Consider the following 15310-nt stretch of genomic DNA (forward strand, 5'->3'; position numbering starts at 1 on the left):
GCTGGCCTTCAGCAGCCTGCAGGAGATTCATCACGGCCATGACAGCTCGGATCAATGGCACGGGACCTTTAAAGCACCGAGTCTCTAGAAAATGAAGTGAAATTGCACCACTGCACTCAGCACCATGTGGGTTTCGCAGCACTGGACCACAGTGACTCAGGGGATGGGTAATGTGCATCAAAACTGGCCAAGAATGGACTGTACTCACCGCTAGCACACTGGGCAAGACCATGGGTCCATCTTGGGGCCATCACAGATATACTGCAGCTTTATACTCTAGCTTTGTATTGCATTTGTGTGCGTGTGTGGATGTGAGTGTATGACGTTTTATTCTAATACAGAATCTGAGATACATTTCACCACTAATCAGCCTGACACAGTATGTGCTCCTCTTGAAATGTAATAAAGATACTGTATAATATTGCAATACTACACTTGATTGAATTCTTCCTTTTGAATTTACACACGTTAGCAAAACCTGCGTTGTTCGTAGTAATATGTGGACAGATCATTATGAGAGTGACCATTTATTCTGGGACTCATATATTGACCATAGAGCCTTACCAGAAATGAGAAGGTTTGGAAACATGGTTGTAACGCACTACATTGATATTCCTCAGCACAAACTGAGACGCACACCAAGATCTAGTAAAGGAATGGCCAACACAATTCCAGAACGTTGGAACAACATCCAAAAGAACATCAGATACTCACTGGGGATGAACTGGTTGTGCCTGCTCTGTCTTTACGAATGACTGCGTCACTCACAGTGCAACATGAGAACTAACCACTAGTCTGAGTCCTCAAAGTTCAAACCATCAAGGGGGTGGGACCCAGAGAGGTGTGCGTCTCAGGCTACAATAATCCAACTTCTCCCCCATTTCATTATAATTAAGATAAAGAAATGCATGGAGATCAAATGCAATGGAGGGCATGAAGGTCAGGAACATTATGATTTAGAGCAGCAGCTTCATGAACACAGCAAGCTCTTCCCCAAATCCCAGACATGTTCAAAGCAGATGGATGTGAGTGAGGATCAGACTTAATTGGGATTTGGGGCCCAGAGGTGAGCGCTAATGACATCCCTGATGTTTCCTGGTCCTCAGCACGTATCCCCCTCACATTGGGAAATGCAGTACTATCAGCTAAATATGACTGGACTTCACAAAGGCTAGATTCTGTATCTGGAGAGTAACTGAAACTAAAACTAAAATAGGGTGGATCCCAAAATAACTCAAAACAAAATAATAATAATTAAATGAAACTAACAACAATACAGAAACCTACACACACACACACATACAGATATACATCCCTATGAATCTAAAGAACAAGATGCAGGTGTTAAGATCAAGCTTGGCTGTTCCTGAAAGCGAATAACATCCCCAGTTGCCTGGCAACATCGCCAACTGGATTCCCAGCAGCCCGGAATGCTATTGCCTTCGAGACGCGGTTTAATAATATATATAAAAAAAAAAAAGCAAAGAATAATAACAGAAACCAAACATACATTTATATATATGTATATATATAAAACAATGTCAGCCAGAATCTGAGATGCAATTAAAAGAAGCAAACAAACAAACAAACAAACACAAAAAAAGGCAAACGAATAAACGACCAATAAGTTGACACTACTGAGGAAGCATATTTCTCTCAATGCCCACGTTGGTTCCCTGTGTTACTGTCGTACATGGTTTTGGGCTACGGGGCGGGTTTCGGTGGTGTGTATTTACCTAGTCAGCCTGGTTCCTCTCTCTCGGCTACAGGCACAGCTGCCCCACTGGGGAGAGGCTGACGGGGGCAGGTTAGGGGGGGTGCCGAAGGACGGGTCGTGTTTGGTTAGCACAAGGGGGGTTTTGATGTAGAGGGGTGACACGTTAGTTTCGGGGGTGGCATGCGGTGCGTCGGTGAGGGAGCTCTGCTTGGGGAGGTGGAGGAAGCTGGGCTTGGGGTTAGAGTTGATGTCAAGCTGCTGGGGGGAGGGAGAGGAGGAGGAGGAGGGCGGGGGGAGCGGGGGGCTGTAGCCTGTCCACCGGATAGGGGAGGATACAGACTCCGGTCCGGGAGCAACAGGCCGTGCGCAGGGCTGTGCCTTGGGGTAGTAATGGTGGGAGGTGGGGTAGCAGGAGGGGTAAGGTGGGGGGGGCCTGTCATCCTCAGGGGAAGGATAGGCGTAACAGGAGTCCGACCAATTGGACGACACGTCGTCGGCGCTGCAAATGTTGGAAAAACAACAAAACAAAAGAAAAAAACAAAAACAAAAAAAAAGCAACAATGATTGTATCGGGAGGACCAAAGAAGAGACGATCTGGTCAGTAGAAAATCGTTGGGTTGTGAGGCGGCTCAGGGCAACACATTTACACGTAACACAGTTTGCACAAAAACAAAAAATCTAGGAGGAAATGTATTGGTGTACGATGGGAGTTTTTTTTTGTTTTAATTCATTCTCATTTAATTGTATTCACGTCAATAAAGCGCAGATTCTTTCTTTGTCTCAGGAAAAGGTAAAACGTTTACATCTAAGCTTAGCACAGTAGTGTAGAGAAGGAAAGAGCTGTGTTAAAATAATGATAGAAAGAAAGAAAGAAAAATCAGATTCCTTAAAAAAAAAGAAAGAAGAAAACAAAAGACATGCATTCACCATATTCTGATGATATTAGTGATGCATCGGGTATGGAGCTGTGTCTGAATACACTGCATGAGGACACGGAGCCACTCTGATCATAGGAGACAGTGACATGATGGAGATAACCCAATCGACATCAGAGGGGACATCAATTTTCAAAAACATCAAGCCAGTAAAATACATGATTTTCTCTTCTTCACACAGAGAGTTGTCACAATCTGGAACAAACTCCCCAGTGATGTGGTGGAAGCTGAAAATTTGGAAACATTTAAAAACAGACTGGATAGTATCCTTGGATCACTTATAGTTATTATTGGACACCAAGCAAGCACAATGGGTTGAATGGCCTCCTCTCGTTTGTAAACTTTTTTATGTTCTTTTAAAAAGGTTTTGTTTTTATTATTACTACCCAAACAAAATAAAATCAATGTATGTTTAAAAGTGTGTAAGTGAAGTCTTTTCTGAAGCTAGTACTGTAAGTGTGAAAAGGTATTCATGCCATACAGTGTACCAGACACAGAGATCCATACCAGTTCCCCAAACAAGGAACAGAAATATAGCGCTGAGCGAAAAAAGGGGGTTCATTCAACTGCTTATGAGCTTTGATTTTGTCTATTCATCTTTTGCCAACATCTCACCAGCACATCCCTCACACGCTGAATTAGCAAAACCAGTTGTTTGCATTTACAGATTTACTGCGAGTGATATTCAATGCAAGCAGTGAAAACCTCTGAGGATTTAGCAAGTTAGTGGCACATATTTTAATAACATCAAGCTTCTGATGGATTTTCTGTCCCCCACCCTCTATCAGAGTTCACATGTCATGCTAACGTAGTCTCCTTGAACATTTGATGAGCTGAAAGCAGAAGAAAGCCAAATGAGCTAAAGAAATGAGTGTTTGCTCTGCTTCATAATTATAATATAATGTTCTGTTGTGGATCCCTATGTTCCTTTCTCTAAACACAAAACTATGACAAGAAAAAAATGTCAAAAAGACAGCTCAAGCAGTTGGAAATGCACCCTGTAAGCATCGAGATAAAACAAGAGAGAAAAGGGGTAGGGGCAGGGGGGGGTTGTGCAAGCCGCAGGAAGGAGGAAGCCACAATGCCGGCTTACCTGGCCCTGTCGCCACTGCCACCGCTAGCAGGAGGGGTGGGGGAGGGGGAGGCGGAGAGCTCGTTCGGCTGCTCTGGGATGAGCGACTGAGACAGAGACGCCAGCTCGGCTGGGGGCGCCGGGGGCTGCACGCTCGGAGGGGTGGAGGACGTCTTGCGCACTAAAGACGAGCCCCTGCGAGACACCCAAGATGTGTCCATCACCCGGACACCCATGCTGCAGCGAGATAAAGACACACGTCGAATAATAAAAGAAATGCGGGGGGGGTGGCGTGCCCTCCGTGCCCTTGTGTCTGCACCAGTTTTTGATCTTTGATTATTGTTGTTGTTGTTGATATTCAATAAAGAGTATTTAAGATTATTTTATGGAACTTTCTTCTCTAAGGCTCTATTGCACCGTTAATTGTTGTGTTATTATTAGTTCCTTGGAAATGATCCTTGTATGACAAAAATAAAAACTGGTGAGAACTTGACACTGGCCTTTGATTGTGGCCCTGTCTCTGGCAATAAGCTTTACCCTGGCTGTCCTCCTCAGATCTTCACTGCAGGAGACAGGAGGTGAAACCTTTATCAACAGGCTTATAACTTTCTTTTACTAATCTTCATTGAAACTGTAGTTACGGATGAAAGAAAGACACTTCTTTAAGACCAAGCACCAAACGGTGTGCAAGCCCCAGTCAAAGTGTGTGAAGCTAAAATAAATAAAATAATACAAATGATGTGTCTTTGGGTTACAATCTCAATACTGGGCCTCTTTTCCATTTTCTTTCATTTTATTTACTGCACACGCCTTTCTGTTTGTTCTTTATAAACTTTAACTACAGCTTATAGGGGTGAAAAGAACACAGAGCTGATAATCCTGTAGTAAAACACAAGCAGATGCCCTGCATTAGTTAGGTTTAAACATTCATTCTGTATATTCGTGTCTCCATTAAACATCTGAATGACTCATCTAAGGGGTTTGTAACAATTGCACAATTTTGCTGAATTCCTGTGGTGTTCAGTCATCATTGGCGGCCATCTTTAAACACTGCCACAAACGATGGGCTGAATTTAAAGGGAGGTTTCTGACTCATTCAAATATAAAACAGTAATTTCAGCATTTTTACTTCAGAGAAAATAAAGTTCCAGTCTGTACAAGTAAGATGTTTCCTATTCAGGTTTTGTAATAAATTGTCCTGTGGGTTAATTACGAAAGTTGTTCCATTATAAGGTGATATGAAAATGTCCTTTGTGTAACATCTGTCTCAGCGTAATTTGTAATCCTGGAGGCTGAAAGAGCGACCAGAGTAGCCAAAGTATTTTGTTTTTCATTTTTCCCTTTCAATTTCCTGATGAGTCAGGTTTGTGAGACACAGAGACACACATGTACAGAATGGGTCAGCCGTGTGCTTTTTGGACTCAAAGGTCTTCTCCAGTGCTTCACACTAATGGACACATCCGTTCTACAGTCTAACACAGATTGAGAGGCAGGAAAAGGATGAATACGGTACCTTTGGATTTTCCTAAGGCTGCATTGGTAGGATAAAAACATCAGAATCAAGGGTAAAGATCAGCAGACTGATTGCTCTTTCTTTCTATATCAACAGAATCTACATCATCATCACAAATCTGCAGATAGGCCAGTGACATTCAGAGAGAGATGTTAGAGAAGCTCAGGGATGGACAGGGGAGATGGGATGGGAGACATGCGTGCAATAATGGAGAAAGAGACACTGAAAATATGTGTGACCCCCCACAAGGTTATGAGCTGCTAAAAAAAATGCAAAATTGTTAAGAATGGTAAAGTGTAATTTGGATCCGTAGGTCCAGGCCAAATAAATACATAAAATGTGTTGGTCTAGATATGAAGAGAAGATGCCTTCAGATATGTTCCATGTGTCTGTGATCTATCACAATCATCTGTATTAGCACACTAGGCGCTTTTGCACTTTCTGATCTGAAACAAATGCATCCATACACTTGATCCAGATCAGTGGTTTCGCGGCTACAAATCTATGTAATCTGGATGAACTGTCAGCAGCTCGTGTGGTCCTTGCATGCGTACTATCATGTAAGTCCAAACTTAACTATATGTATATATTACATTAGTCCTTTAGAACACAGAGCTATATCAAAAATTGTCATTTTTATTCTAACAAGTAAAACCAACGCACAATATTTTTTGCAACTGGAACACTGAAAATAAAAATAAAAATATTATATATTTTTGCTAACATAAAATAACAAGCTTTGTAGTGTTAATTTTAACTATTTTATGTATAATAAGGGAAGTGTTCTGTTATCTGCTCCACTGAGGTGAAGGGTGTTTGTCTGCCACCTGCCTTTAAAACAAATGCCGCCGCAGTGCATGACGGGACTTGAGCCAGTCGCACGTCCGCACTGCCAGGATCAAATGCTACCGATGCATCGGATCCCGATCTGTACCATCTCCCTGAGAGGAACATTTGATCCAACTGCTGAGTGTTTACACTGCCATTTCTGAGCAGGATCAAATGCTACCGATGCATGTGATCCGGATCAGAAATGGCAGTGTAAACACACCTAATGCCTGGTCCCAATGCATAGAAAATGAAGGGCGGAGAAACTTGCACACACCTCCGCACACTGAAAAGAACAGGCAGTTTACAGACTATTCCCAAATGCCTTAGAAGCAGGAGATGATGCCGTGTATGGATTTAACTGGAGAACGCTGCATGTTGCCGACAGAAGAAAAACATACCGAGTGATTTCTAGGAGTTTTATCTACAAAGAAAAAATATAGGAATTACTGGCATAAACCTCCTGTTTGTCTGATGATTAATATATCCTGGCTAAACGCAAATACAGCAGCAGCCACATTCCCTTTGATACCCTCATTACTTGAATTTATACCAACATGCTGAGAGTTCAGTGAACATATCTCACTATTCTGGGACAGACAACACCGATGGTAATTTGCTGTGAAACGTTAGATGATCAACTGTGAATTAATCCTTGCTGTCTTCAAAACTGCTTAGTTTACTAATGTAAGCGGAATATTTTTTCACTGCACTCAAGCATGGCGAAAAAATAAAAAGTGTATTACTTTTCCTTCTCCATTTCTCCATCATGAGCACCAGACCCTTTATCAATGTCAGGAGTCTGTCCCAATCAAGAACAAGTCATCCTCAAGACATTTAACAGTACGATGACAAGGGGGGTGAGAAAAGTCCTCATGTTTCAAGCTAAAAATAAAATGCGTCCTGTTGTTCCCTCTGACGGGTCAAGCGTTTCAGGAACCTCGCGGCTCTGTGTCTCAGAGACAGGAGAGACAGAGACAGGAATGTCCACTGCCAGGATCCACAGACACAGTTTCATTGAGAAGGTCATGACCTCCTCAAAGGACAACAAGGAGCATTTACCAGCTCAGAGTGAAACCAGTTCTCACACAGCTGTGTTTCCAAAAATAGTGCCGCCAGTGAGTGTTGACATCGACAACAAGAAATGGATTTGAAACTTCAGGTCCTCTTTGAGTCCAAGAGATCTTGACTTTCAAGAGATCACGGTTTAGTTTTAATTTCCCAGAAGGCCTATTCCGATAACTGCAGCACAGAGAGAACAGTTAAGCCATGAAAACATGGCTGGGTGTCACGGGGACACACGCAATCCCTGACGATAAATGTGTGTCACAGAGGGAACTACCCTGCAGGCTGTTACAGCTGAGTGTCACCAGCGCTATTCTCTTCTGATGGACAAAAAGCTGAAATCGTAAATCTTAAAAAAATATATATAAACATAAAATGATAACATAAAGGAGTAAAGAATTTAACCGAAGACTATCAAATAAAACTTAAAACAACTACGTGGACCAATAACTATTTCAAATGACAGAGTTGACTGAATTCTGAGTGCATGTTAAAAATAAAATGGTTATTGTTTCATTGCAAGTCAATATACAGAAAGTGGATGTACTTTAATGCCTTACTGTGGCACCAGAAAGCCTGGGTTTTGTTGTTAGTAAGACTATAAAAATTACGCTGTGACATGGAGGTGGTGGTGGTGGCGAGGGTGTGGTGCTGATGTCAGGAGGAGACGATGAATTGAGCAAAGAAACAATAAAACACAAAGAAACACCCCTGGTTCTGAGGCGGTCAGTAGTGGCAGTTCCTACCCGTCCTTCTTGTAAAACTCCAGCATCATGTTGTCCGTGGCCACGCTGAGCGGCCGCCGGCCCTGGTCGTGCTGCTTGCGGTCAGAGTGGTCCATGTCCGGGGAGGGCATGGAGCTGTAGTTGGCATTGTGGTTGATGTGGACGGGGCTGCCGTAGTTCCCACTCACGTTGAACTCTATGTCTGAGGGAGAGAACCAGCAGCCGTGTTCACGCAACCACAATGACAAGGATGGACACAGAACGCCGACCGCGAGACAAGTCAACATAACAGAGCATCGTTTCAGTTTGGCACGGTTGGCGATTTAGTTTCTTACGTCCGTCTAAGGATACATATCGGACTATTCCAACCTGGCTTTACCATTTGTTTTAAATGTTAAAAGCATGTTCACGGATAATGTGATTGTCTGAATAGTATTCAGTAATCAACAAAAGGTTGATGTGTGAGACAATGTCAAGTTGAAAGGCACAATATATACAATAGTTGCTCGTGAGTTGGATGAACCAATAGCTGCTGTTTGCTTCTGGCCTGTCTGAAGTATAATTATGAGAAATGAAATTAATAAATACACTAGGGAAGTGTGTGTTCTTACCACCGGGGAAGAACCAATCAGCATGCTGGATTATTGGCTCGATAATGCCAACGATCTGGAGGGACACCGTGGTCATCATCTCAGTTATGTTCCTGAAACAGACATTGCACAGCCTTCATTCAAGACCCATCTTCACAAACTGTCAGATCTCCAATCAGCACAGGCTGAACTCTACTCTGTACTTATTAATAGGTATAAATACAGCTTTTTCAAATAATTAGTTAGAGCATTGTTAGAAATCCCAAATATGACATGACAACAGCGTATTCCAGAATGCATAGCTCTATGCAGCACATGTCCGAGGTCTTGGGACTTCATAGATGGCATTTTATTATCATCGGTTACTGGGGCTGCCAAGGAGTCAGGAGGAGCCACTTACCCCTCTGTGTGCGTCCACAGCAAGTTGGGTCCCAGGACTATTGCAATGTTTCCTGGCGTCATTTTATTTGCATCTTGGTACTCTGTTAACTTGGCTAAAAATTTGATTAAGTATCTGTAAAAAGAATACAAAAAAATCATAGATAAATCACTAAACCCAGAGCTCACAGTATTTAATTAAATTAGAACGGTTTTCTATATCTGACTCACAGGTAGGTGGACAGCAAGGACTCAAGGTTTAAACAGCGGATGTTATGTGATCCAAAAAAAGAGGTTGAACTTCTAAACACTCCCAGCAACCACGGTTAATTTCTGTCTCTACAAAATGGGCAGCTAATTTAGATTTAGAGTGTGTGTATGTGTGTGATTTCTCCAGTATTTCTTCTTATGCAAAAAGGAAAACAACAATGTGAAACTTTGACTACTTAGTTTCTCATTTCCCTCTTTTTGTTCGCCTTCAGTGCTGAGTGTCAGGTGACATTGGCTCCTAGGTTTAGGTGTGGTTTCAGTCAACCCCTGCAACAATACCATTGGCTTGCAGAGTCTGTTATCTGTCTCAATACATCAAGTATGATCTGGTTTTAAAAGGAGAAATCTGGTTCAAAATAGGACCAGTCTTATAGTGACTTAATTATAGAAGCAATGAAATTGACTGAAGTTAAACAGTGTAAGGGTGGTACACAGAGCCTGACTTAGCAGGATGTACAACACAGCTGGCAGATGGGGGACAGTGTCGCAGAGCAGGAATCACACCAAAACAAGACTTCCCTCATTAAAATGCCCTCCAAGTCATTCCAGAGGTAATAAGATTATCCACGTCTTGTGTGTATGTGTGTAGGGCTTCAAAAACAATTCAAATAATATACATGAACGATTTGTAATCTGAGACGTACTTCTGTAACACAGGAGGCACGAGAGCCGACAGCTGGCTGGGTCAATGCATTGCCGTTGTATCCCAATTTATTTATTTTTCTTTCTGAGAAGCAATATTTAATTGGGGAGATATTCCATGGTGCTGATTTTTGTTATTTTGTTTTATTTTTAACTGTACTTGAGGAAACGTTTCAAATGTGAATCGACACCAGCGAAGGGTTCGGGGGTGGGTGCTGCTCGCTGGAGTGAACTGGACAAACCTGAAGTTGTTGGCGTTGGCCTTGGGAAGTTTCTCGCAGGCGGTGAGCAGGGCCTGCAGTCTCTTGTCTTGATCCTGAATGCTGGCAGGAAGAGGAAGAGAAGAAAGCTCAGTATGACGACGGCAAATTTAAAAACCGATTGCTCTTCATTTGTGAGGGGAAGGAAAAGAAACACTGTGACATATTAATAAAACATTCACTGCCACACTGAGGGCTGCAGGCCTCATCATATCACATGACAAACACTTCTTGCATAGGGGTCTATGAAACCTTTTATTTTGTACACATTTAATTGCCCTTTTCTGATTTTGGAGTTTCAGAAAGTCCTAAGTTTTCTTTTGAAATGCCAGAACTGTAAATCGATACTGTGAATAATAGTTAAGTAGGACTAACAACTGAGTGATAATCCAAATCTTTATTCAGAACACGACTGCTGCACAGAAGCCGACCAGAGCCCAGTCAAACATCTGAGGCCAAAACCGAACAGGAATTCGTCTTTTCCTGGTGAAACCAATGGACACACAAGCCTAAGATTTGTAGAATTCAAAATTACTGTTTTTCTAATCCAAATCCAGCACAGAGTGTAAAAACTTATCTTAATTGATCAAATTGTAACTGTAAAATGACTTAACCTAAATAACTTAACCCAATTATTCCAGATGATTACCCCCACACTTACTTGGAAGCTTGAATCCACTCTTCATAAAGTTCAAAGGTCATCAGCGGCTCAGGGAGCTCCCGCAGGTAGGACTTCAGGGCCCCTGAGAGAGAGAGAGATCAGGCAGCCCAGCGGTCAGTGTCAGAGCCGGGCTGATGGCGGCTTCATGGTAACTAACCATCTGTATGACACCAACACTGAAAATGACTACAAATTACACCATTACAGTCCTGCAGGAAATGCCTTGTAAACGAGTGTCAAGGAGACACGATTCATGTAGAGACGTCAGGCGTTGTTCTGCATACAAATGAGTTGCACTACAGATAACCTTGGTTTCAGGCAAAGAAAATTCCTCTCAGTCCCAGTTTGCAGATTTCCTTTCTTTCACTCCGTTGATATGAAAAAATTGATGTGAGCGAGTACCAAAAAACATTTTTTTCATATATATATATGTATTCATATATACATACATTAAGACCATCATCACTTCAACATAAACCATTGCCTGTTATGCACCTTTTCTGAGAGTAACTAGCAATGCTTGTGGCATGTGTGTGTTTGTGTTCTTCAGAAAATGCTACAGCTGATTTGAAGTGTTTATTTAACAATTCTGTGAAGGCCTCCTCTTCGTTAACAAATTCAATTAGTTAGCATTTTGATACCTGGAGGGGCTGTTGCTTTAATTAGCAGGTTTATGGAACACAATTCATTGCGTTCGGTTTTATCCGTGCTGCACGATGCCGCGGCAGAGTGAAAATTAAAATGTTCTGACATTGCCTTGTGAAATTGAGCCTCAGGAGACGTACATAAATGAGCCCGATGGCTCGCCTCAGTGAGGTTTTATTATTAGCATGTTTAACTAGGTAATTGTTACAGATTGACTTAGTGTGGCGCAATGTACTCAGCGTAATTAGATTGCTGGAGGTTTTGAAAATGTTAAGAATGTAAAGCACTGTGTAGGTTGTCAGTGAAGTTGCTTACGGTTTCAGATTCAGGGTTTTAGGGTGTTATCAGCTGAGTGTGTCCCCTGTGTATCTAAACGCAATGGAGGGGGTTGAGATACATGGGGTGGTCGGTACAGATATTAGACTGTCCTTCAGATGATACACTTGTGTGTTCTTACCTGCGATGGCGTGGGGGTCCGCTGAGTACTCCTGCACATCCAACACCCCACAGTCCAGGGAGGCCTTCAGCTTTTTTAATTTGGAGGCCGAAGGTGCCACTCTGAACAGCCCCTACACAGACAGGAAGCAGGACGTCAGGAACAGGAAGTCGCTGCACACCACGGACGGCCCTGATCCCACCCCATGGCCCGGTATGAACAAGATGCATAACAAAAAAAGCTGTACAACATCCACAACACCCACTAACCATCGCAAGTGATACACATTCACAGGCAGGGTTGGTGGCAGCAGTCACGTAATCATCACATTATACGCAGACTGACAGGTAGATATCTCTTTTCATCCCAGGGTACACAAATGCTCTTTCCAGTCAGACGCTTCTGTGTCTGCATTGTTAGAAACTATTGACTATTCTCTTATTGACTGTCTGTCAGATATTATGAACGTAAACTATTATACCTTTTCCAAGAAAGTAGCGAGGCATTTGGCAGAGTGACTTGGCTTCACGACTTCCTGACTGACTGCATTCTTACCTCCTCCTGCATGCCGCACTCCAGCAGCATGGTCACACAGGCCTCAATAGGGAAGGCGATCTCCCGGTCGCTTATTGCCAGGTGTTCATCCAGTGACTTGCCGTAGGAGGGCTTCTCGACCCAGGCCTCTGTCGTACAACGGAAACCCACAACACGTTGTTAAGTAAAGGACGCACAACACACCTGAGCCATGGTAAACGGTGATGGTGGGGTTACTGAATAACATCTGGGACTCTTATCAACATGGAGGACACTGCACTGTTTAATCGGTGGATTCGGTGGGGGGCTGACCTGACAAGGATGACACGTGGAGGCAATAACACCCTGTCACAGTTCATTACAGTATGATGTACTCACCCTGATGCGCTTTGATTTGAGGAAGGACTCTCTGTAAAAGTGCTAAGGACTTCCTGTGGTAATCTGCCTGGACTTCTATTAACTGAGGAGAGAGCGGATAAGAGGATATCTTACTTTAATAGGTTAGGAAGAGCCCAAACTCATTGCCTGGCCAGAAAATGTCTTGTATGCTTTAATGAATGGACACTATTTTGATATATTATGAAGTTAGATCTGTCAGTGATGGACAGACAGCAAATAGATCTCTTCTTTGTGATCTATTAGAAGGTAGTCTCTGTTGTCCTACATTATATTCTTTACATCTCTACATTTCAAAACATCAAGAGACGTACTTACTGTCTGAAAGTAGTTTGCATAGTCTATTTCTTTGGCCACAAAACTGTACATATCAGCTGACAGTTGATCCTGGAGAGAAAAATAAAATAAAATAAGGGTTTTAAACTATTTTTCCACCCAATCATATCAAGTTTTAAGCAACTTTGGTATAATTCCTTGAATTTCATCGTATGCAGAATAAAAACATCTGCCATGCATGGTAGTACGTTCAGACTTCAATGTGGCAATTGTAAAGCTCTGACAAGGTTGGCCCAGTTCGTGAGCTCATTTTTAAACCCAACAGCATTTTCATATGTTATTTCTGTATGCCAATGGGGGGGGCCCAGTGCACTGTACTCGTTCATGGCCCCTGCTGGCCCAGAGGGAAGGCGAGACTCACGCACCCTGCAGATCTCCACCCGGTTGGCAGCCTCCTCCATTTCTTCCCTGAGAGCGTCAGCTTTGGCACCCGTGGGCTGCAGGGTACTGGACATGCCGGATTTGGATGACTGCTGCCACCTGCGGAGAGAGACACAGTTGGGGGACGGGGACACGTTGGAATGGGGGCTTCAGACACGTCCAACAGGTTATCAGAGAGAGAGAGCAAGGGGCTCAAGGCTGAAGGAGAATGCAGTGATCTTTTTAAGTACATTAGAAATGGGTAATGGTAGTAATAACTGTGATTCCCACACCACACACCTCCCCCCACACCACCTCGCTCTCTCTCTCCCTCTCTCTCTCTCTCACGCTAACGCACACGGTATTTACGAGCCAATTGCTGTGCTGTGCCGAAGAGCAGCGTCCCTATTAGCAGAACGACAGCAGAGGAATAATCAATGCTTTCAGCTCAGGGTTGAGCCGGGGTGGGAGGGAACGGGAAGGCTCTTCTGAGCTCATCCGTGGAAAAGGGACAATTACGAAATGCGTATAAAAAAAAGAGCGGAAGCCGAAGTGCGTCTAATAAGCCTGCGATGAGACGCAGATGTCTGATTATGCCTTCTCCCTCGTTTTTTATTTGCGTAGAGCCATGGATAATGGCGCTGGAGGGCACCTGAGAGAGATGATGCCCAACAGAGAGACAGTCGGGCAGGACAGATGCGTGGTGCGTGGAAAGAAAGTGTGATACAAGATGGCTGATGTTCCGAATGCTGCCTTTCCTATCAGAGTTGTCCTGGTCCAAGTGGGAGGTGGAGGTACTTACTGTAAGAAGAAAGAACTCCCATTTGGAGCATGATCCTTATATTTTTCAAATGCCAAAATTGTCCCTTTTTGGTATATCTAAACTATATGGGATCAGTCTGTAATCCATATATGTATTTTATAGGTTGAAAACGTTTGGTGCGGTTGATTTCTCTACATCTGTTGGTCAATAAAACCAAATCACCTACCGTGTTCTTGCAGAATCCATATCCAGCACAAGTTTCGCTAAATGTTTCCTTTGTTTCTGAATATTAGGGATCTCCACCTGAAAGAATAATACAAGGTTTCTTTGCATCCCATTTTGACCACAAACAAACAAACAGAAACAAAAATCAGCATTTCAGCACCATCTATATGGGAGCTTTTATTGTGTAGTTAAGAGCAATGATCTGGGCCTGTTTACCTCTGCTAATACATATAGGGGTTCGATGACATCTCTCTCGATCTGCAGCTCAAACAGGATGAGCTCCTGGGCTAGTCTGTCCTCCGTCTCTCCACACAACATCAGCATCTTCCTGCCAGGAGGAGAAGAACTGAACTGTACAAACAGACGCCTGGCAGATCTCACACTTGAACAGATGTGTGACTGAGACAGTGGGAGTGAAGAAGCAGGCTGGGAGGGGGCGGGGCATCCAGCCGACAGAAACACGTTTAAAAATACATCAAGGAAAATGTCATTAGAAATGTTCTTAACCATCACTGTATTGTTGTGCCAAAAACAACCGAAACACATGTTATGTAACGGATTAAAGAATAGGATGAAATTAGTCAAAACCTGAGGAAATCAAGTCTCCCTCTGTACTTATTTTCTTTTAACAGCATAACATTATTTCATTATGTATTATTTTCTTAGTGGAGGTCTAGCAATGAAGGTGGAGATGTTGTGAGCATTGCATGTATGTGTGTGTGTGTGTGCGTGTGCGTGTGTGTGTGTGCGTGTGTGGGTGTGTGTGCAGTGTTGGTGCTGAGCGCTGTGTGTGTAGTGTTGGATTGCGGTTTCCTACCCTAGCAGGGAGTCCTCCCCCAGCACGGCTGCGCCCTCCTCTAAGCACTGAGCCAGAGACGTCAGCGGCAGCTTTTTCTAAGACGAGAACAAAAACGATAATTTACTGGGGGGGGGAACATAAGTAACACAGTAACTCACAC

General features: G+C 43.2%; 1 protein-coding gene across 3 annotated transcripts in view; it reads right to left on the reverse strand.

The window, feature by feature from the left end:
* Window positions 1–15310, reverse strand: part of LOC136749811 (rho GTPase-activating protein 44) — a 60685-nt gene that overhangs the window by 5121 nt on the left and 40254 nt on the right. For 2 of the 3 annotated variants that reach the window (XM_066704374.1, XM_066704375.1), the window contains exons 4-18: window positions 15169–15245; window positions 14568–14679; window positions 14353–14429; window positions 13369–13483; window positions 12986–13054; window positions 12650–12731; window positions 12293–12420; window positions 11759–11870; window positions 10657–10738; window positions 9978–10058; window positions 8846–8959; window positions 8467–8558; window positions 7877–8057; window positions 3746–3961; window positions 1737–2216 (exon numbers count right to left, since the gene is read on the reverse strand). In XM_066704374.1, the coding sequence (XP_066560471.1) occupies window positions 1737–2216; window positions 3746–3961; window positions 7877–8057; window positions 8467–8558; window positions 8846–8959; window positions 9978–10058; window positions 10657–10738; window positions 11759–11870; window positions 12293–12420; window positions 12650–12731; window positions 12986–13054; window positions 13369–13483; window positions 14353–14429; window positions 14568–14679; window positions 15169–15245 (2018 nt within the window). The remainder of the gene's footprint in view (window positions 1–1736; window positions 2217–3745; window positions 3962–7876; window positions 8058–8466; window positions 8559–8845; window positions 8960–9977; window positions 10059–10656; window positions 10739–11758; window positions 11871–12292; window positions 12421–12649; window positions 12732–12985; window positions 13055–13368; window positions 13484–14352; window positions 14430–14567; window positions 14680–15168; window positions 15246–15310) is intronic. The other variant, XM_066704376.1, reaches the window with a different exon arrangement.

This window comes from Amia ocellicauda, chromosome 5, assembly GCF_036373705.1.
Source record: "Amia ocellicauda isolate fAmiCal2 chromosome 5, fAmiCal2.hap1, whole genome shotgun sequence".
NCBI lineage: Eukaryota > Metazoa > Chordata > Actinopteri > Amiiformes > Amiidae > Amia > Amia ocellicauda.